General features: G+C 46.0%; 2 protein-coding genes across 2 annotated transcripts; both read right to left on the reverse strand.

Moving 5' to 3' along the window:
- Positions 1–548: 548 nt before the first annotated feature.
- On the reverse strand, positions 549–12,495 carry LOC140116865 (uncharacterized). The gene is made up of 2 exons (XM_072133301.1): positions 12,480–12,495; positions 549–6,886 (listed from the first exon to the last, which is right to left on the reverse strand). The coding sequence occupies exons 1-2, from the start codon at positions 12,493–12,495 to the stop codon at positions 4,869–4,871; spliced, it is 2,034 nt and encodes a 677-aa protein (XP_071989402.1). The 3' UTR covers positions 549–4,868.
- Positions 12,496–15,879: 3,384 nt separating this feature from the next.
- LOC140116866 (uncharacterized) lies at positions 15,880–17,187 on the reverse strand. Its single transcript, XM_072133302.1, has 2 exons — positions 16,514–17,187; positions 15,880–16,400 (listed from the first exon to the last, which is right to left on the reverse strand). The coding sequence occupies exons 1-2, from the start codon at positions 16,593–16,595 to the stop codon at positions 15,880–15,882; spliced, it is 603 nt and encodes a 200-aa protein (XP_071989403.1). The 5' UTR covers positions 16,596–17,187.
- Positions 17,188–21,596: the final 4,409 nt, after the last annotated feature.

Below are 21,596 nucleotides of genomic sequence, written 5' to 3' on the forward strand. Positions count from 1 at the left end.
CCATGCTCCAGTCAGACAGAAGCCTTAACGACTACCAGAAAAAGTGCATGGCTGAAAGTGAAGTACAGGAAAGGCTAAAACTAGGAGTTATTGAACCATCCAAAAGTCCTTGGTCTTCACCTGTAGTGATGGTCGGGTAAAGATAGGACACTGGGGCAGATTTACTTACCCAGTTCATTCGCGATCCAGCGCCGCCGCATTCTGTGTGGAGGAGTCGGGTCTTCCGGTGATTCACTAAGGTAATACGCCCGATGTCCACTAGGTGTTGCTGCTGAGCTTAAGTCCGTCGGAGTTCACTGGAATTCACCAAGCTATCGTGGGTGCAGGTAAGTGCGTGTCAAGCGACACTTTTTAAAAAAAAATATGGCGGTTTTTCTGAATCCGTCGGGTTTTCTTACGGCCACCCCCACCGATTTCCGTCGCGTGCATGCTGGCGCCGATGTGCTACAATCCAATCGCGTGCGCCAAAAACCCGGGGCAATTCTGGGAAAATCGGGTAACCCGGCGGAGAAACACGATTCGGGCCCTTAGTAACTGACCCCCAATAAGTTTTGCCAAAGATTTTTGCTAAATTAATGCCATCTATAGATTTGACCGCTATGCATTGATGACCTTTTTGAAAAATTGAGCAATGCAGCAAATATTTCCACTTTAGATTTACGCAAGGGATATTGGCAAATTCCACTTGATGACAAATCAACAGCAAAAACTGCTTTTGCGATGTCTAGTGGTTTGTACCAGTTGCCATTGGGTCTTCATAGCGCTCCAGCCACATTTCATAGAGCCATGGCCATTCTATTAAGGGATTATGTAGAACACAGTTTCATATCTAGACAATGGGGCACATTTACTAAGGGTCCGTACGGCGCATTTTCGCCGGGTTTCCAGACTATCTCCAATTTGCGCCGCATTTAATTGGGGTTTTTGGCGCACGTGATCGGATTTGACTTTTATGCGACACAAATCGGGGGACATGGCCGATGGACAACTCGACTGATTCGGACTAAGCGTGGGATTTATAATTCAAATTGTATCTCCAGAGATGCACTCACATACACCGGGAAGAAGAAGGTGAACTCCGGCGGACCTCAGCGGAGAAGCAACAGATGCAGGATCTCGGGCGCACAATCTTGAAGAATTGCGCCGGACTTCATCCTCGTCGGACAACACACCTCGGGGACCGTGACAGGACCGGGTAAGTAAATGTGCCCCATTGTTTTGATATTTAGTAGAACATGGAGAGACCATTTGCATCAGTTGGAAATGGTCATAGCTGAAATTACTAATGCAGGCTTCACAATTAATCCACGTAAATGTGCTTTGGGATTTCAGGAAACAAAGTCCCTTTGGTTTATTGTGAGTAATGTGAAAGTACAGGGCCGAGCAATACAGATTCTTCTCATGAATAGTTTCTACTGTTTCACGCTGTAGTGTCTTGGCATCGGTCCCTCCAACCTGCATTCCCAAATGAGCTTACACACACACAGACTCTCACATTTCCTGCCGGCAAACAGATGCATGAGGAACGTAAACCTACAACCTACAGGCAAGATAAAAGCTTTAAATTAGGGGAAGGAGGCACAGTAGAGCTAACTGTGTGTGTGTGATATAGCTGAATTAGCAGTGCTGGAGAGTGTAATTGTGTCATATGCATCTCATAGATCTCATCATCTCTCATCTCTGATCTGTCTCATCTCTATTTTTCTGTGTGCCAGATACTAGTGAATGTTCAGAAGCTAAATAAAATTGTAGATTAACCTGGATCCTGCTAATGTAACCAAATTGTCAGCATACAGGGATCATAATGTGTCTGCTTAGAGAGTCCCTGCTCAAAAAATGGAATTTTACATTGACCATTGCTGAGTGGTAGGAGATAAAACAGCAATACAATGGAGGAAAATGGACAGGAAAGGGGTTCGTCAGATACAACCCTTAGTTGGCATGGCCCAGGAGCAGGTAGGAGGCCCTCATTTGTCCTCAGCCTTCCTTTCCCTCAGCCAGAAAGCTACTAGGTGGTCTAGGCTCAGCACCACTATAAAGCGAGGACGAAGTGTTTGAGGACAGTCAGCAGCTGCTTGGCAGTGAAGAGGTGGGGCAGACATCCGCTGCTTCATGCAGTAGGCGGCAAAGTAAAGATGTGGACAGTGGCATGGGAGTTTATGTTGCACTTGCAAGTAGTCAGGCTGTGAGGTACTGAGACCGTTGAGGAGAATAGCAGCGACAGGGAAACACAAATTGATGATGATGTAGCCGATCGCACTTGGGAGCCGGGTGAAGCAAGGGCTTCATCATCATCGTCGGGAGAAGAGGGTGTCAGCTTGCCATAGGCCAATATGACACAGTCTACCAGAAGTACAAGGACTCCATCCAAAGGAGAACACTTTGAGAATGGTGAACTGGGTCTGACCGTTGTCAAGATGAATCAGGCTTGGATCGGCCAGGATTTCAACACCAATGCCTTATGCATCAAATTAGATCAGCCATGATGCCTCCCTCAAACGTTTAGAAATAAGTCTAGATTCTAACTACCTGCCTCAGCCACTATTCTGACGCTGCCACATGCCTGATGCAACACATCTACTGCCAGTTGCTGAATCTGCCTCCCACCATCTTTATCAAGGACTGCAATTTTCACCCACAGTCACTCTCTGTCATTGTGCCACTTTCTGACCTCCTGCTGCTGCTGGCACCTCCAAACTCATTGTGCCACACTGTGGCCTACCATGTTGCTGCCACCACCTGAGTTTGTCATTCTGCCACTCTCTGACCTCCTGCTGCTGCCACCTCCTCTGTCATTGTACCACACTGTGACCTATCATGTTGCTGCCACCACCTGAATTCATCATTGTGCTACTCTCTGACCTCCTGCTACTGCTGCCACCTCCACACTCTGTCATTGTGCCACACTGTGGCCTACCATGTTGCTGTTTCCTCCATAATTTGTCATTGTGCCACTCTGCGGCCTACTCATGCTGCCGCCAACTGACCGCTGTCTCCCTGGGACACCCTGTGATTACCATAATGCTGTTTTCACCCTCCACCACTCTATGACGTTGCCACTATGTTTGGTTTTCCCCTTAATTTCATCTTCAGGATTTATGGCCAAAAGCAGGAGTGGATACAGAACACAGAGGACATGCAAATATCCCATTTACTGGCATATCTGTTTTGGATCAACTCCTGTTTGCTTTAACAATAATGATGGATTATTAAATGATTAAAAGCGGACACTGATGGATGAAAAGAAGGGCAAAATGATCAGTGACGTCAATGCAAAATTACTGCCGACACCCTCTGCACTCTTTTAGGGGGGTTTCTAAATGTATCCACGTTTAACAGAACAGGTTGTGTCGTCTATGGAATCATCTGATGTCAGTGTAAAAAGAGTGCACTCTTTGAAGTTACAGTGGGATCTTGGCCCTCAGCTCAGTCCTTTGGAGCTGGCACAGACGTTACCTTGTCAGGCTGCATTCTCGCTTCACTTATTTGGTGAAGTTGGCCCCTGGAAGTGCCCATGGAATTGAAGAGTGAAGCGATTCTAAGAGCGGCGGCTGTCATGTGCGTGTCATACTAAAACACAGCATTGTTTGAAGACCAAACCACGCTCCCTATGCATCTTTGAGCATGGCACAACGTTCTACAACACCCTACAGGCTCTCTGCAGCCAGGAAATACCTGTTTTTAATATGATTCGTCATGATTCGATTAAGGTCAAATCGAATTTCATCAGAAAATCTGAATAGTATCAGTGCCGTGATCCCTGCCGCTCCAATGGTTTTGTTTAATACAGATCTCTAACTAAATCACGGAATAGGAAGCTGGGGCCTAGGCTGAATGTGAAGAGCGGCCTAAATAGCTGTACACTCAAATCCTGACTGATACCTTCTCCTCAGCATCTAGTCACAACTGGCTCCTCCCTCTAGTTCACAGGTTTGACTTGGGAGACTCCTCCCTCAGAAGATTCTAGAGGCTTCCCCAGGAAGCCTGGCTGAGGAAAGGTCATGTGACCACAACTCTCACACCTATACAATTATGCCAGTAGGTGGCAGCATAGAGCACACTGAATCACATAATACATTTGGCAAATCATCAACCACGTGACAACTACATTACCCAGTAGCTGGGATGAGGTTCTGGGACACTACACGCTGAGGCCAAGAGCTATAGTATTCAGGCTATTAGAGAAGGAAGGTCCAGAAGGTCCGCAATACATATTGTCTTTATATAATGCATCACATAATCCAGATTATAGACTATGTAAGACATTCTCTTCTCTGTATCCACCTGTAAGGAGGGACAAACTTCCTTGTTCAGTGGTTGCCTGTCCAGGTGACTAGACCTGCGTCATGAGGAAGGGACCAGGGAAGGAATTAGAGAACCTTACCAAAGAATTGTGAGAAAATTCACAAGGACTGATGCTGACTATAAGAACTACTCCTGCAGCTAGTTTAGTAACCGAATGAGAACCAGGACTGATATTTGGCAGCTGAGGCCTAGGTGTCCCCCTGGATGCAGGGGAGCTGTAGTGCGGCTCAGTTCCTTTTGTACTTCCATCTATTTCCAGCCATGGGTTTTAAAAGGTGAAAGGAAAAGTCCTGAAAGCTGAGTGTCCCTGTAAGTGATTGCTTCCTGGAGGAAGTTTTATATCGAGTCCATCGATCTCTCTGGCGACCAGTGGTTGTCGTGTTGATGATTTGTGGACTTTGCTCCATTACTTGCAGGACGAATAAAACATTTTCTGCATTCTGAACATGAAAATGGCTTCTGCCCCAAGTTCTGTGATGTTGGAAAAGCTTTACTTTGCTACAAATACATTTCTAACATTCTGTACATGAAAGTGGCCTCTCTCCTGTGTAACATCTCTGGTGTTAGACAAAATTGATTTTTCCGGTAAAAGATTTTCCACTTTCTGGAAATAAAAATAATTTCTCTTCTTTGTGAGTTCTCTTGTGTCTAACAAGATTTGATCTATTAACGAAACACTTACTGCATTCGGAGCATGAAAATGGTTTCTCTCCTGTGTGAGTTCTCTGATGATTAAAAAGACCTCCTTTCTGTCTAAAACATCTCCCACATTCTAGACATGAAAATGGCTTTGCCCCTGTGTGAATTGTCTGATGTGCAGTAAGTCTGGATTTCTCGCTGAAACATTTTTCACATTCAGTACATGAAAATGGCTTCTCTCCTGTGTGAATTCTCTGATGTGTAACAAGAATGGATTTCTTTGTAAAACATTTCCCACATTCAGTACATGAGAATGGCTTCTCTCCTGTGTGAATTTTCTGATGTTTAATAAGCCAGGATTTCTCTCTAAAACATTTCCCACATTCAGTACATGAAAATGGCTTCTCTCCTGTGTGAATTCTCCGATGTACATCAAGATGTGATTCCTGGGTAAAACATTTCCCACATTCAGTACATGAAAATGGCTTCTCTCCTGTGTGAATTCTCAGATGTACAACAAGATGTGATTCCTGGTTAAAACATTTCCCACATTCAGTACATGAAAATGGAAACTCTCCTGTGTGAGTTCTCTGATGTTTAACAAGACTGGATTTATCTCTCAAACATTTCCCACATTTAGTACAAGAAAATGGCTTCTCTCCCGTGTGAGTTCTCTGATGTGCAGCAAGGGTTGATTCATGGGCAAAACATTTCCCACATTTAGTACATGAAAATGGCTTCTCTCCTGTGTGAGTTCTCTGATGTACAGCAAGGGTTGATTCATGGGCAAAACATTTCCCACATTCAGTACATGAAAATGGTTTCTCTCCTGTGTGAGTTCTCTGATGTACCACAAGATTTGATTCCTGGATAAAACATTTGCCACATTCAGTACATGAAAATTGCTTCTCCCCAGTGTGAGTTCTCTGATGTATAACAAGAGATGATTTCCGGGAAAAACATTTCCCACATTCAGTACATGAAAATGGCTTCTCTCCTGTGTGAATTCTCTGATGTACAACAAGATGTGATTCCCGGGTAAAACATTTCCCACATTCAGTACATGAAAATGGCTTCTCTCCTGTGTGAATTCTCTGATGTACAACAAGATGTGATTCCCGGGTAAAACATTTCCCACATTCAGTACATGAGAATGGCTTCTCTCCTGTGTGAATTTTCTGATGTGTAACAAGCCAGGATTTCTCTCTAAAACATTTCCCACATTCAGTACATGAAAATGGCTTCTCTCCTGTGTGAATTCTCTGATGTACAACAAGATGTGATTCCCGGGTAAAACATTTACCACATTCAGTACATGAAAATGGCTTCTCTCCTGTGTGAATCCTCTGATGTACAACAAGATGTGATTCCAGGTTAAAACATTTCCCACATTCAGTACATGAAAAGGGCTTCTCTCCTTTGTGAGTTTTCTGATGTACCACAAAACTTGATTCCCGGGTAAAACATTTACCACATTCAGTACATGAAAATGGCTTCTCTCCTGTGTGAATTCTCTGATGTACAACAAGATGTGATTCCCAGGTAAAACATTTACCACATTCAGTACATGAAAATGGCTTCTCTCTTGTGTGAATTCTCTGATGTACAACAAGATGTGATTCCTGGGTAAAACATTTCCCACATTCAGTACATGAGAATGGCTTCTCCAGTGTGTGAATTTTCTTATGTACAACAAGATCTGATTTCACACTAAAATGTTTCCCACATCTGAAACATGAATATGGCTTCTCTCCTGTGTGAGTTCTCAGGTGTTGATCAAGATTTGATTTCGAGGTAACACGTTTTCCATGTTTCGGACATGATAACTGCCTCTTATCTCCATGATTTCCCTCCTCTGAGTAAAGATGTGACTGATTGTCTTCTACTTCACCACAAGGAGATGAGGGGGGACGTCCATGGGAACCTCTTGTACTTTCCTCTCCTAAAAAATAAAGTCAAGAAATCAATATTGGAAGTTTCCTTTTCTCCAGTTACAAGCATTAGTAAAGCAGCCAGTCAGTAACATACAGTCATCTATGGAGAGAAAGGTCATGAATATTAATCCATTGAAATACAATTTGAATAAAATCCAACCATGAAATAAATCATCAAATCCTTAGAAACTGGAATCTTCCCAGACATAAGAGGGTTGTGTAACCAGAGATTCCCATCCCCCTCTGGAGCGGAGCCTCGCAGTCCTAGAAAACCAGTAAAGTGGGTGGGAGAAGCCCCCGGCAGCCGTATATACAGGGGCTTCTACTGGAGGATTTACCACTCATCAGGTGCTACTTGTATATTATAAAATCAACAAACTCAGCTCACCTGCCCCTCTCACGTCCGATAGGTGCACGGGTCTCCGCCCCGAAGCAGGTGCCAAACAAAGTAAAAGAAAGAGATTGTACTCCAGCACTCAGTCGGATAATATGAGTCTTCTATACTATAATAAAAAGTCCATAGTGCACAGAGAATACAACCCTTACACCGACGCGTTTCATCTAAACATATTATTAATCATGGTATCATAAAGAAGACCCGTATTATCCGATTGAGTGCTGGAGTACAAACTCTCTCTATTACTCTACTTGTATATTAGTTATACAGCTCCTGCACGACCTAGAAATAATACGCATTGATCTAAAAGAAGGCAAAAGCTCTGCAACACTGATACCAATTAGCCCAAAACATGGAAAAAAAATCCTTCCCGACCCTAATATAGCGGTCAGAATAACGCCCTGGTTTATTCCCATACAATGTGATATTATTATTCTCCAGAAAGGAGTCCAGACCCCTCTCTAACATGTTCAAATTATCAGCCAATGCAACTTCCTGCGGCAGAGAGTTCCACAGTCTCACTGCTCTTACAGTAAAGAATCCCTGTCTATGGTGATGGTAGAACCTCCTCTCCTCTAGGTGTAGAGGATGCCTCCTGTCTATGGTGATGGTAGATCCTCCTCTCCTCTAGGTGTAGAGGATGCCCCCTGTCTATGGTGATGGTAGAACCTCCTCTCCTCTAGGTGTAGAGGATGCCCTGGTCTATGGTGATGATAGAACCTCCTCTCCTCTAGGTGTAGAGGATGCCCCCTGTCTATGGTGATGGTAGAACCTCCTCTCCTCTAGGTGTAGAGGATGCCCCCTGTCTATGGTGATGGTAGAACCTCGTCTCCTCAAGGTGTAGAGGATGCCCCCTGTCTATGGTGATGGTAGAGCCTCCTCTCCTCTAGATGTAGAGGATGCCCCCTGTCTATGGTGATGGTAGAGCCTCCTCTCCTCTAGATGTAGAGGATGCCCCCTGTCTATGGTGATGGTAGAGCCTCCTCTCCTCTAGGTGTAGAGGATGCCCCCTATCTATGGTGATGGTAGAACCTCCTCTCCTCTAGGTGTAGAGGATGCCCCCTATCTATGGTGATGGTAGAACCTCCTCTCCTCTAGGTGTAGAGGATGCCCTCTGTCTATGGTGATGCTAGAACCTCGTCTCCTCTAGGTGTAGAGAATGCCCCCTGTCTATGGTGATGGTAGAACCTCGTCTCCTCAAGGTGTAGAGGATGCCCCCTGTCTATGGTGATGGTAGAGCCTCCTCTCCTCAAGGTGTAGAGGATGCCCCCTGTCTATGGTGATGGTAGAGCCTCCTCTCCTCTAGGTGTAGAGGATGCCCCCTGTCTATGGTGATGGTAGAGCCTCCTCTCCTCTAGATGTAGAGGATGCCCCCTGTCTATGGTGATGGTAGAGCCTCCTCTCCTCTAGGTGTAGAGGATGCCCCCTATCTATGGTGATGGTAGAACCTCCTCTCCTCTAGGTGTAGAGGATGCCCCCTATCTATGGTGATGGTAGAACCTCCTCTCCTCTAGGTGTAGAGGATGCCCCCTATCTATGGTGATGGTAGAACCTCCTCTCCTCTAGGTGTAGAGGATGCCCCCTATCTATGGTGATGGTAGAACCTCCTCTCCTCTAGGTGTAGAGGATGCCCACTATCTATGGTGATGGTAGAACCTCCTCTCCTCTAGGTGTAGAGGATGCCCCCTGTCTATGGTGATGGTAGAACCTCCTCTCCTCTAGGTGTAGAGGATGCCTCCTATCTATGCTGTTGGTAGAACCTCCTCTCCTCTAGGTGTAGAGGATGCCCCCTGTCTATGTTGATGGTAGAACCTCGTCTCCTCTAGGTGTAGAGGATGCCCCCTGTCTATGGTGATGGTAGAGCCCCCTCTCCTCTAGGTGTAGAGGATGCCCCTGTCTATGGTGATGGTAGAACCTCCTCTCCTCTAGGTGTAGAGGATGCCCCCTGTCTATGGTGATGGTAGAGCCTCCTCTCCTCTAGATGTAGAGAATGCCCCCTGTCTATGGTGATGGTAGAGCCTCCTCTCCTCTAGGTGTAGAGGATGCCCCCTATCTATGGTGATGGTAGAACCTCCTCTCCTCTAGGTGTAGAGGATGCCCCCTATCTATGGTGATGGTAGAACCTCCTCTCCTCTAGGTGTAGAGGATGCCCCCTATCTATGGTGATGGTAGAACCTCCTCTCCTCTAGGTGTAGAGGATGCCCCCTGTCTATGGTGATGGTAGAACCTCCTCTCCTCTGGGTGTAGAGGATGCCCCCTGTCTATGGTGATGGTAGATCCTCCTCTCCTCTAGGTGTAGAGGATGCCCCTGTCTATGGTGATGATAGAATTGCCACTTCTCTAGGTGTAGAGGATGCCCCCTGTCTATGGTGATGGTAGAACCTCCTCTCCTCTAGGTGTAGAGGATGCCCCCTGTCTATGGTGATGGTAGAACCACCTCTCCTCTAGGCGTAGAGGATTTCCCCTACTCTTGATGGCAGGCCCAGGTATAAAAAGATATTTGGAGAGACCCTTGTTCAGGTATTTTTACATTGTAATGAGGTCTCCCCTCAGCCGTCTTTTTTCTAAGTTGAATAACCCCAAAATTAGTAATCTGTCGTTGTATTCTAATCCCCCTATTCCCCTAATAATATTGGTTGCTTTTCTCTGCACCCATTCCAGTTCTACCAGGTAATGTGCGGTCTGACCAGTGATTTATATAAAAGTAAAACTATCATAACACCATGATAATCTATTCCTCTCCTGATTCATCCCATAAATGTACTTGCTTTAGAAGCAGATGCCTGACACTGATCACTAAAACATAATTTACTATACACCCCAAGTCTTTTTTTAGTTTTAACAAGAAAGTTACCATTTAAAACATAAAATTTCCATTTCCTTGACCCAAGTCCATAACCTTACATTTATCTACATTAAACCTCATCTGCCATTTGGCAGCCCATGACTCCAATTTCCACAAATTTATATATAATATTATACTATCCTCCTCTCTATTAATTACTTTACAGAGCTTAGTATCATCTACAAATATTGAAACTCTACTTTGTAAAACCTCTATAACGACCCTCTGTTTTCTAGCACTAAGCCAATTGCTTACTCAAATACACAGATTTTCCCCTCGTCCCAGCATTTCTCATTGTATGCCTTTTATATGGCACTGTATCTAATACCTTGGAAAAGTTCATATACTGTATACAACATCCCCGGCCTCCCTCAGGTCCAGACTAGAACTTACCCCGTCGTTGAAACCGATCAGATTAGTCTGACAGGACCGATCCTTCATAAACCTGAAGCTGGATTATAAGGTTATGTGCAGTGAGATACTCCAGGATAGCATCTCTAACAAACCCTTCAAATATTTTCCCAACAACCGATCTATGCTATTTGGGTCTTATGATTTGTCTATTTTATCGATTGCATTTGTGATTTTGTTTTCTCATCCTTTATATTGCATTTTATTTAGTATAGTGCAGTCGTTATTTCTCACACTTTATTCATTATGTATTTTCTAAGACTTCATGTTTTGGTAATTTTTGGTTTGGTAATCGTTCCTCATTTAGCACTTTATACTTTTAACCCCTTAAGGACGCAGCCATTTCGCAGCTAAAGGCTCATCCCCATTTTTTGGATTCTGAATTGCGTCGCTTTATATGGTTAGAACTTTTGAAGATTTGTAGTCATCGCTACTTACCTCATAATATGTAGATGCTGTATACTTTGAATATGTATGACTAGATGTAATAGGAGATTTCTTACCATGGTATGTTCTGTATCTTTGAAATGTACAAACCATCATGAATATGTATATTGTATCCATTCGTGGTTAAAAATTTTTAATAAAAACAGAATTGATAAAAAAAAAAAAACTTTTGAAGACTGTTACTTATCAAAGCGATTCTGAGATTGTTTTTTCCCCTCACATGTTTTATTCCTTTACTTCATTTTAGTGGTAAATTTTGGCTGATAAGTTTTGCGTTTATTTACAAAAAAAAAGAAAGAAATAATGATTTTTTTGAAAAATTAGCCATTTTTGAAATTTGAAATCATTACCACCTAAATAAGTTGCTGCATAACATTTCCCATGTGTCTACTTTACATTTTCATAACTTTTGAAATGTCTGGATAATTTATTTTGATGTCACACAGCTTACAAATATCGCTTTTTTACGTATTTTCAGAATTTACTATATCAGAATTACCGTTCTGAATTAAATTTTAAATATTTAGCATCAAACCCCCTGTATAACCAACCCATTTTTAAATCTGCACCCCTCAAGCTATCAGAAACAGCTTTTAGGAAGATTGTTAACCCCTTTAGATCTTCATAATAATTAAATCAAAATGGAGGTGAAATTTAGAATGGTAAAATTTTGTCGGTTATACGTTCATTTCGCCCTAAAATTTACACTTTTCCAAAAGATATTTGTTATGCAATTTCTCCCGAGTACAGAGACCCCCCCACATGTGGCCGTTACTTGTACAGCGAGGCGCAGGAGGGAAGGAGGGACCTGCAGCTGCCAGGATTTTAGTTTCCTCATTGGCCCCTTTTGTAGGCTATAAAATTTTAGCTTTTTCGTTATTGGGGCCATGTGATGGCATTTTTTTGCGACAGGGTGCCACCAAGTAGTTTCATGGGTACGACTAGCCCGTAGTGGCAGCCAAGGTAGCGATGCAGGACACAGTCCGAGCCCGGGGTGACAGCAGGAGAACAGCGCAGGAGGAACACTGGAACTCACAGCAGAAACACGGATACAGGAACACGGAACAGACTGGAACACGGGAGCAGGAACTGGAATGCAGGAACGCTGATAAATTAAGAACACAGGAGGGCTTTCACTTCACAAACATGGCTTGAAGATCCTGCAGGGAATGATGGTAGACGCCATGTTTAAATAGCAGAGCCGAAAGTGACCAGCTCCAATAACCTGTGCGCTGGCCCTTTTAATCTCCAAGTACCACCGGGCGCAGCCTGGGGAGAGGGGACACGCACGTGGCCTAGTCCAGACAGGAGCGGGAACGTGGAAAGGTAAGTTCGGAAAGGGGCCCAGGGCAGTGTGACGGAGAGGCCTTAGGTCTCCCCCTCTTCTTTTTGGTCCCAAGAAACCTCTGGAGGAAAGTCCAATCCAAAATGTTCTCTTCGGGCTTCCAGGATCTCTCTTCAGGCCCGAACCCCTTCCAGTCTACAAGGAAGAATCGCTTACCTCTCATGGTCTTCATGTCCAGGACCTCCTTAACTTTATAGACATCAGGGGAAATCAGCCTCAGGAGCAGGAGGAGAAGATTGCTGAGGGAAGCGGTTCAAAATGACTGGCTTCAGGAGAGAGACATGGAAGGAGTTCGGGATGCGCATTGATGGAGGAAGGTGGAGCTTGTAGGCCACTTGATTTATGCGCTTGATTACCTCAAAGGGACCAAGGAATCGGGGATCAAGTTCGTAGCTGGGTATCTTCAGCCAGACTTATCTGGGGGATAACCACACCTTGTCACCCGGAAAGAAGACAGGAGGAGTTCAACGTTTCTTATTAGCCTGGGTCTTGGTGCGGTCAATGGCTTGTGAGAAAAGACTGGTGGGTCTGGTCCCAAATTGATTTGAGGTCCTGCACCAGATCCTCTAACGCAGGGACAACTGAGGGAGTAGACAGCGGAAGAGGAGGACGAGGGACTCGTCCGTAGATCACAAAGAACAAAGCCGCGCCAGCAGACCCAGAGTCCAGGGAATTGTAAGAGAACTCAATGGTAGCAGATCAGTCCAGTTATCTTGACGGGCTAAGACGAAGAGGCGGAGGTAACAGCCTAAAGTCTGGTTCACCCTTTCTACTTGGCCTTTCGACTGAGGGTGGTAGGCAGAGGAAAAGTCAAGGTTGACTTGTAGCTGGTTACACGAGGAACGCCAGAACTTGGAAACAAACTGGACAACTCGGTCAGACACGATGTGAAGTGGAAGACCATGCAGCCGGAAGATATGTTTGAAGAACAAACTGGCAAGCCGTGGAGAAGACGGAAGACCTCGAAGAGGAACAAAATGGGACATCTTGGAAAACCGGTCCATCACCACCCAGATGACAGTATTGCCCGAGGAGACAGGCAGATCAGTGATAAAGTCCATTGCCTCATCGTAGCACTCACCAAGAAAGGTGCCAATCCACGTGCCTGGCCTCCTACAGCTGAAGAGACCTTCTCCAAGCTAAAGTCCGCCTTTTCCTCGGCTTCTGTGCTCACTAAGCCTGACACAGACAAACCCTTTCATCTCGAGGTGAATGCATCCTCCGTAGGAGCTGTGCTCACCCAGAAAGGGCCTAATGGCTGAACTCTTACATGCGGCTTCTTTTCAAAGACTTTTTCTTCCACTGAGAAAAATTATTCGATTGGTGACAGAGAACTGTTAGCCATCAAACTTCCTCTGGAAGAATGGCGGCATCTTCTGGAGGGAGCTCTCCAACCCATTTGTGTGTACACTAACCACAGGAACTTACTGTCTGCTTACTAACCTTAAAATACAATTCATTTAGAGGGGCGTGGCCTACTGACGAGCAGAGCCGATGCTCATATCTCAATACTCCGTCACTCTCTTGTAAATCCCTCACCATCTGGACTTCATACAGGACACTCACTACATCAAGTGCCCCAGGACTGTCACCTGCCATTTTTAGGCAATTACGGGTCCGACTTTGGCCCCCAGACTGCTGCAGCCTATGCACCTCATGAAGCCAGGACCTCAAGTACTAACAGTACCAGTCAGCAGATACTTCTGCCCAGCCTGAAACTTCGTCGCCAAGCGCTCTACAGAGCACACCTAGCCCTAGGGCGCGCGCTGGCTCACGAAGATTGGCGCTGTATGGCACTGCCCAGTTCCAGGTTTTCCTTATAAGCCGGCTGCTCCCATCAACCCCTGCCGGATCTTTGAGCTTCATGCCATTCATAGTATCATAGTTTTACGGTTGAAAAAAGACACATGTCCATCAAGTTCAACCAAGGAAGGGAAGGGATGGGATTGGATGAGGAAGGGATTTAGGGGAAACAATTCTATATAACATAACCATCAATGTTATTTACGTGTAAAAAGGCATCTAGGCCCTTCTTGAAGCTCTCTGCTGTCCCTGCTGTGACCAGCGCCTGAGCTCCGCTATTCCACAGATTGACCATAATTATAGTAAAAAAGTCCTGTCGCCTCTGGTGATTAAACCTGGTTTTCTCCAGATGCAGACTCCGCCCCCTTGCTTTTTGATTTGATTTAATCTGGAACAACTTACTACCATATAATGTATTGTGTATGGACCATCCATATATTTATATAAGTTGATCATGTCCCCTCTTAGTCGTCTCTAGACTCTATAAATCTAATTGATTTAATCTTTCCTCATAACTGAGACCCTCCATACCCCTTATCGTTTTTGTGTCTCTACGTTGAACCTTCTCCAGCTCCAGGGCTTCCGTTTTATGGACCGGTGCCCAGAACTGAAAAACAGTTTCAGTTGATCCAGAGACTTACTCCAGAGGTTGGGGGAAATTTCCCTACTTTGGGTGGTGTTCGGTCTTTTGCTCACACATATGTTTCAGCACATTCTGCTGTGTTTCCCATGGCTGTGCTGAAACTGGTACCGCCAGTCCAACACTGACCGGATGAGAAGGTAGAAGAAGAGGAAACTGAGGAGGAGGCAACCCGGAAGCAAGGAGTGATGTCCTGAAATCCTCAGTGGTGGAAGTACATGCGCCACAGCGATTCCTACCTCGGTCCCAAGATGTAACGTCCCTGCCTGTGCTTACTGGTCCACATATCAGTATCATATCACTGCTACATGTAAATGAGCCTGGAAGGCGACACCATAACCCCTCCCATCTTTTATATAATCACTTCACTTTTCAGGCTTACTACCACCACCACCCCAGCCTTAGAGACGTCATCCGGTTTTCTATTTGCAAAAATTGCTAGGGGGAAGGGGACTGGCTAGCTATATACTGAGAGAGCCTGTGACTAATGCATTTACCACCCTAGGCTTATACTCGAGTCAATGGGCTTTCCCAGTATTTTTGTGGTAATATTATGTGCTTCGGCTTATAATTGAGTACACATCGCTCTCTACCTGGGATGAGGGAGATATAGATACAGACTGATCCGACCCCTGGATGTGACCTCTCCCTGCAATGTATAAGGGAAGAATAACCCACAAGATACATGAAAGGCTCTTACCCTCCTCTGTCACTGATGAGGGGATTTCCTCTCCGCTCCTCCTTCCACCACAACTTTCCTGGAAAGATCCAACATGAAGGACATGAGAAAACAAGGAAATGTCTCCAGAGATTCTCTTATATCCAAGTGATGGACAGAAACCTCCAGAACCAGGAACTAAGGGAATAATCTCCTGCAGGAGGAGACGGGATCCACATTCATCCCAATATTTTACACATCAACATCAATGTTCCGGTTATATTACTGCATAACCCGATGTGACCCGATCCTGAGGTGGAGACTCATGGACACCAGGGACAAGATTATTCACTTCTCCTGCTCTTCTACCATTTGTAGTTATGACCGACCAACATCTCCCCATAGACCCTCCACCCACTGCTGCTGGAGAAGGTAAGTAGCCTCATTACATCCATCTATAGAGGATTCACAGGAACCTCAGCTCCATCTACCTGATGATCCAGTGGGACGTTCTCCTCCAGCTCCTCTTTAATATCCCGGGAATCTCCAGGACGGGGACATCTCTCTGGTTCCTGTGTAATATCCCGGGAATCTCCAGGACTGGGACATCTCTCTGGTTCCTGTGTAATATCCCGGGAATCTCCAGGACGGGGACATCTCTCTGGTTCCTGTGTAATATCCCGGGAATCTCCAGGACTGGGACATCTCTCTGGTTCCTGTGTAATATCCCGGGAATCTCCAGGACGGGGACATCTCTCTGGTTCCTGTGTAATATCCCGGGAATCTCCAGGACTGGGACATCTCTCTGGTTCCTGTGTAATATCCCGGGAATCTCCAGGACTGGGACATCTCTCTGGTTCCTGTGTAATATCTCGGGAATCTCCAGGACGGGGACATCTCTCTGGTTCCTGTGTAATATCTCGGGAATCTCCAGGACTGGGACATCTCTCTGGTGGATTTCTCTGACTGGATCCATCTATAGGAAATATACACAGTGACTGATCCATTGTCTATATGTGATGATGAGATGATGGAGGAGGTGACCTCACACCTGCTCTGTCCTCTATAATCAGGAAGGTCTCCTCTTACCTGGTGATGTGAGGGGCTGGTGGTCCATCATGATGTCCTTGTACTGGTCCTTGTGTCCTTCTATATACTCCCACTCCTCCATGGAGAAATAGACAGTGACGTCCTGACACCTTATAGGAACCTGACACCCACAATGACACAGTCATCACCCAGACCCCTCCCTTGTGTTATTGTACAATGTCCCAGCATTCCCGGCAGCGCTCACCTCTCCGCTCAGCAGCTCAGTGATCCTGGAGGTAAGTTCTAGGATCTTCTGCTCATGTATCAGTGAATGAGGTGGAGGCTCGGTGATGGGGCTCTGGGTCCATCCTCCTGACACACGGGGGGTCACACACTCACCAGACGACTTCTTCACTACTGTGTAATCCTGTGTATGGGGAGACACTGATCACTACATAGATCCTAAGAATCCTTCACCTCTCCAGTCATTTCCCGCTGTTATTCCTAGAGATAAGAGCCGTGTCCTGGGAGACTCTCACCTCTCCGGTTATCAAGGAGATCATCTCCAGGGTGAGCTCCAGGATCCTGGCCGCCATCTGCTCTCTGTCCTTCTCCCGGATCCCTGGTGGATCATTGATGGAAAGGATCATCTTTAGGAGAAACCTCTGGGAGTCCTGGATCTATAGAACCTGAGGAAACATGACAAGAACTAAGAGCAAACTCTATATGAAGCAATTGTGTCCATGACATGTGTGATGTGACAGATGGGGATTCTCCAGACAATGGAGGGGAGGTCACTGGACTGAGGGAGGAGTGATGGCGCTGGACTGTGCCGCTCCTCACTAATAGCACATACTGGACCCCACATGGAGGGACCTGGAGCATGCTGGGAGTTGTAGTCCCTACATATAGTGTGTGCTCCTGGAGCATGCTGGGAGGTGTAGTCCCTCCATATAGTGTGTGTGCTCCAGGAGCATGCTGGGAGTTGTAGTCCCTCCATACGGTGTGTGTACTCCTGGAGCATGCTGGGAGTTGTAGTCTCTCCATATAGTGTGTGTGCCCCTGGAGCATGCTGAGAGTTGTAGTCCCTTCATATAGTGTGTGCTCCTGGAGCATGCTGAGAGTTGTAGTCCCTCCATATAGTGTGTGTGCTCCTGGAGCATGCTGGGAGTTGTAGTCCCTCCATATAGTGTGTGTGCTCCTGGAGCATGCTGGGAGTTGTAGTCCCTCCTCTGGTCACTTACCTCTTCTCTCCTCAGTGCAGGACACTCTGTGCCTCACACACGTCCTCGTGCTTACTATCCACTAGTCATGTGACCCGGGGAGTGTGATGTCACTGAGGGCGGGGATTTCCCAGGAATACCTGTGTATAGAGGAGAAGTATTGGCCTGTGTAAGGACCTGTGATGATGTAATAAATCATGTGATCAGTGTGGGCGGGGCGCTGGTTGTGAGGGGGAGGGCACAGTTGCTCAGAGACTCTTCCATCCTGGAGGGTGTGAGGAGAGATGAAGAACTGGGTGATTTTGTGAGGCGTATAAGGAGTTTATATGGCGGCATTTTTAGTTGTGTATTGGTTAATGGAGTTACTGGACGGAGGATAAGAGTTAGTTCAGGAGTAAGGCAGGGCGGCCGCTGAGAGATGAGGTGATAAGAGGTGTTATGGTTCCTGGAAGTGGTGGTAGGGAGTAGAATGGCTACATGGATGACGTGTGTGGTGTGTGATTGTGAAAGTGCGGTTACAAGAGTGAAGCTGTTAGTGTCGATATTTTGTGGGGCCTTTAGAGTGAATTGGAGTAAAAGTGAGTATATGGTGTTTGGGGGCGAATGATTTAAGGGAGGATATTGGATTAAATAAAGTGGAGGATGGGATTAAAATTTTGGGGATTAAGTTTAATAAAAAGTTGGATGGAAGTGCATGCTGGGTGGATGTTGGAGACAGGATTGAAAGGAAATGATGTATGTGGAGGTTGTGGCAGTGGACTTTTTTTGGAAAAATGATTATTAAAAATGTTATTTTTGGGGGTGTGGCTAGCCACCGTCTAAGATGGCTGCGCGAGAGCTGAGCTCCGGGTCCCTGGCGCTGATTTCGCCCTCTAACAGAAGTGCACGCTGGCACCGAAGCTCAGAAGACGCTCCGAGAGGGAGCAGAAGCCCGCAGCTTCACATCAGAAGCCGTCCCGGCTGAAATCTCGGCCCCTGGACCGTTACTTGAGGCCGGTCCTCTCGCTACCCGGACCGGCACAGCACAGCACTGCCTCTTGAGAGACGCAGGAAGTGCCGGAGAGACACGCGGCCACCCAGGAGGCAAACATGTCTCCGACTGCAGCAGCAGGACGCTCCGCTAATCCACCAACGAGCAAAGGGAAGGGTGAGTCGGCTAAACTGCCACAGCAATCAAAGGCAGCACTAACGGCACGGAGGCAGACATCTCCGGAGGCCGTACATAAAACCTCCGCAGGAGGATACTCCCCCAAGTCCCCGGGCACGTCAGGGAAAGAGAATCGGCCAGGCAGCCCCCAAAAGTATGACTCTGAAAGAGGGCCCACAGAATCCCCTCCCAAACCCTGCACCACAATTCAGGGGAAATCATATAGTGCAGCAGCGCAGTCTGTATGCCTTCAGAGGGCCTTACCCACGTCACCTCATCTGCCAAAACCTCAATGGGAGGTGCGTGCCCCCCATACCCGAGACCCCCCACAATGGGACTCAGAGGATATGCAGGAAGATGATATAAGGGCCACAAGTCCAGATGTCACAAGTCCAGATGACTGTAGCCTCTCACACTGACGCTATGAGAGACATGACTAGACACCTGGAAGATTTAGACAACCGTGGTAGACGGAACAATATAAGAGTGCGTTGGGTCCCGGAGGCAAATGGAAAAGAGGATGTGAAAGCCACCCTGACATCTCTGTTTTCTACTATATTGGAAGATGACACTATACAAATTAAATTTGAAAGAGCCCATAGGGCATTGCGATCCAAATCATCGACCGCTAATCCAAGGGACATTATTTGTTGTTTGCAAGACTTTGAGCTTAAGGAGTGGATAATGTTTGCAGCAAGAAAGCACCGAGAAGTGGCATTTGGCCCAGTTGTTCCAAGATCTTTCCTGGATTACCCTACAGAAAAGGAGACACCTGCGCCCTCTGCTGGACACTTTGAGGCAACATGGCATCCTGTACAAATGGGGCTTTCCATTTGCCCTTATAGCAACTAAAGAAGGAAGATCGGCTACCTTACGATCCTACTATGATCTGGAACCCAGCGCCAGATATAAGGGACAGGGAAATTGGATACCCGCCTCCTATGTTACCGCCAGTCTGGGAAACAGTCCAGAAGAAGAAAAGAAGAAGGCCTTCAGGGGGTTCCCAAAGGGGACCGCCACTCTAAGCATTGTCCTATATTCGTAGTGGTATCCTTTTTTAAAACAAAAAAAAAAGAATTTTTCTAGGGGACACTCTGCATTGTCTACGGGCTACTGTAGTTGAATATTAATGCCGGTCTTATATAGATCATGATAGTGCCAGGGATCAGGACATTGTTGTTTTCTATACTAGATTCATCTAACGAAACCATTAGTTTTGATTTATCTAGAGGCGTAATAAAATCTGTAGAGGGGGGCTCTAGCCGCGTTTACCCCCACATTAAGGGTCATACTTAGGCTCCCCTGGGTAATCCAGGGTAGACTAAGCCAATCGGCTGTACACTCCTGTAGATTTCACAGGAGCGGTTGGTGCGATACCTTAACCAGAGGAAAGGGTTCTCCTCCACACCTCTGAGTGTTTATACTAAGTTGGTATTGTTTTATTTGTACGACTTGTCTTGTGTCTTTCCCCTCCCTCCCCCCTCTCTTATCCTACCCCTTCCCCATCCTCCGCCCTCAGATATCCTAGCTGATACGCCTTGAACGAAGCTTGACTGCCCCCCTTGTCTGAGGAACGGAGCTGTCCGGGGCCTGATTTGAATAGTACTGCAGACAGTCCTATTCCCTCTCCCCATCGAACTAATTCGGATTGAATAGTACGCCAGATTGGACCGGGAAAAGGAGGTAATCTTTTTTCTAGGGTCAGAAGATTGGTAGGCCTTACAACATGGTTAAAATTATCACACTTAACGCTAAGGGGCTGAACTCTCCTGCAAAGCGCAGACTACTGCTCAAAGAACTTAAATTACATAAAGCAGATATTGTCTTCCTGCAGGAGACCCACTTTGACTCAAAGGGCATGTTTAATTTTACAAATCACATGTACCCGGTGACATACACTGCATCGCATGATAGCAAGAAGGCGGGGGTGGCGATCCTACTTTCCACCACATGCCCAGTGCAGGTGGTATCAGCAATAACCGATCCAATGGGTAGATACATTATTTTGAGAGAAACGTTAAATGGAAACCCGATTCATCTCTACAATGTCTATGCTCCAAATTCCTCCCAGATAAGGTTTCTAAATAAGGTCCTGAACAAAACCGTGAAACTCCCGCCAGCACCACTTCTAGTTGGAGGAGACTTCAACCTTATCTTCTCCGAATCTATGGATAGACTAGCACTCGCAAATGCCCCAGTAAGCAGATCCCAAAAGGGTTTAGCCACTGAGTTTCGCAAATTGGTGAGACGCTTTGCCCTATATGACCTATGGCGAGTCTGTAGACCTAGAGACCTAGAGATAAGGCATTCTCGTTTTTTTCCCCGCCCCATGGCACCCATACCCGCATCGATTATGGGCCTTGTCCATTAACATTCCAGAAGAGACGGTAGCATTGTTAAAGTCAAATTATAAATATTCCTGGAAAACGGATACACTAAAATATTTAGGGATAAGCCTCACCTCTTCCTACAAAACTCTTTACGAACATAATTTCCCGAAGTTAATCGGAGAAATTCGATCTTTACTGGATAAATTGAATGGTTTGCCGTTGTCCCTATTCGGAAGAACAGCCTCTGTGAAAATGACAATACTCCCCAAATTGATGTACCTGTTTGAAACACTCCCGATCCCGGTTCCCATGAAAGTGCTCAAATCCCTGCAAGCTTCCCTCCTTCACTTTGTGTGGGCTCAAAAGCGACACCGAGTAGCTAAATCCGTCATGCTCTCGCATAAGTTGAAGGGTGGACTCTCAATGCCAGATTTAATTAAGTA

This window comes from Engystomops pustulosus, chromosome 2 (genome assembly GCF_040894005.1).
Source record: "Engystomops pustulosus chromosome 2, aEngPut4.maternal, whole genome shotgun sequence".
Classification (NCBI taxonomy): Eukaryota; Metazoa; Chordata; class Amphibia; order Anura; family Leptodactylidae; genus Engystomops; species Engystomops pustulosus.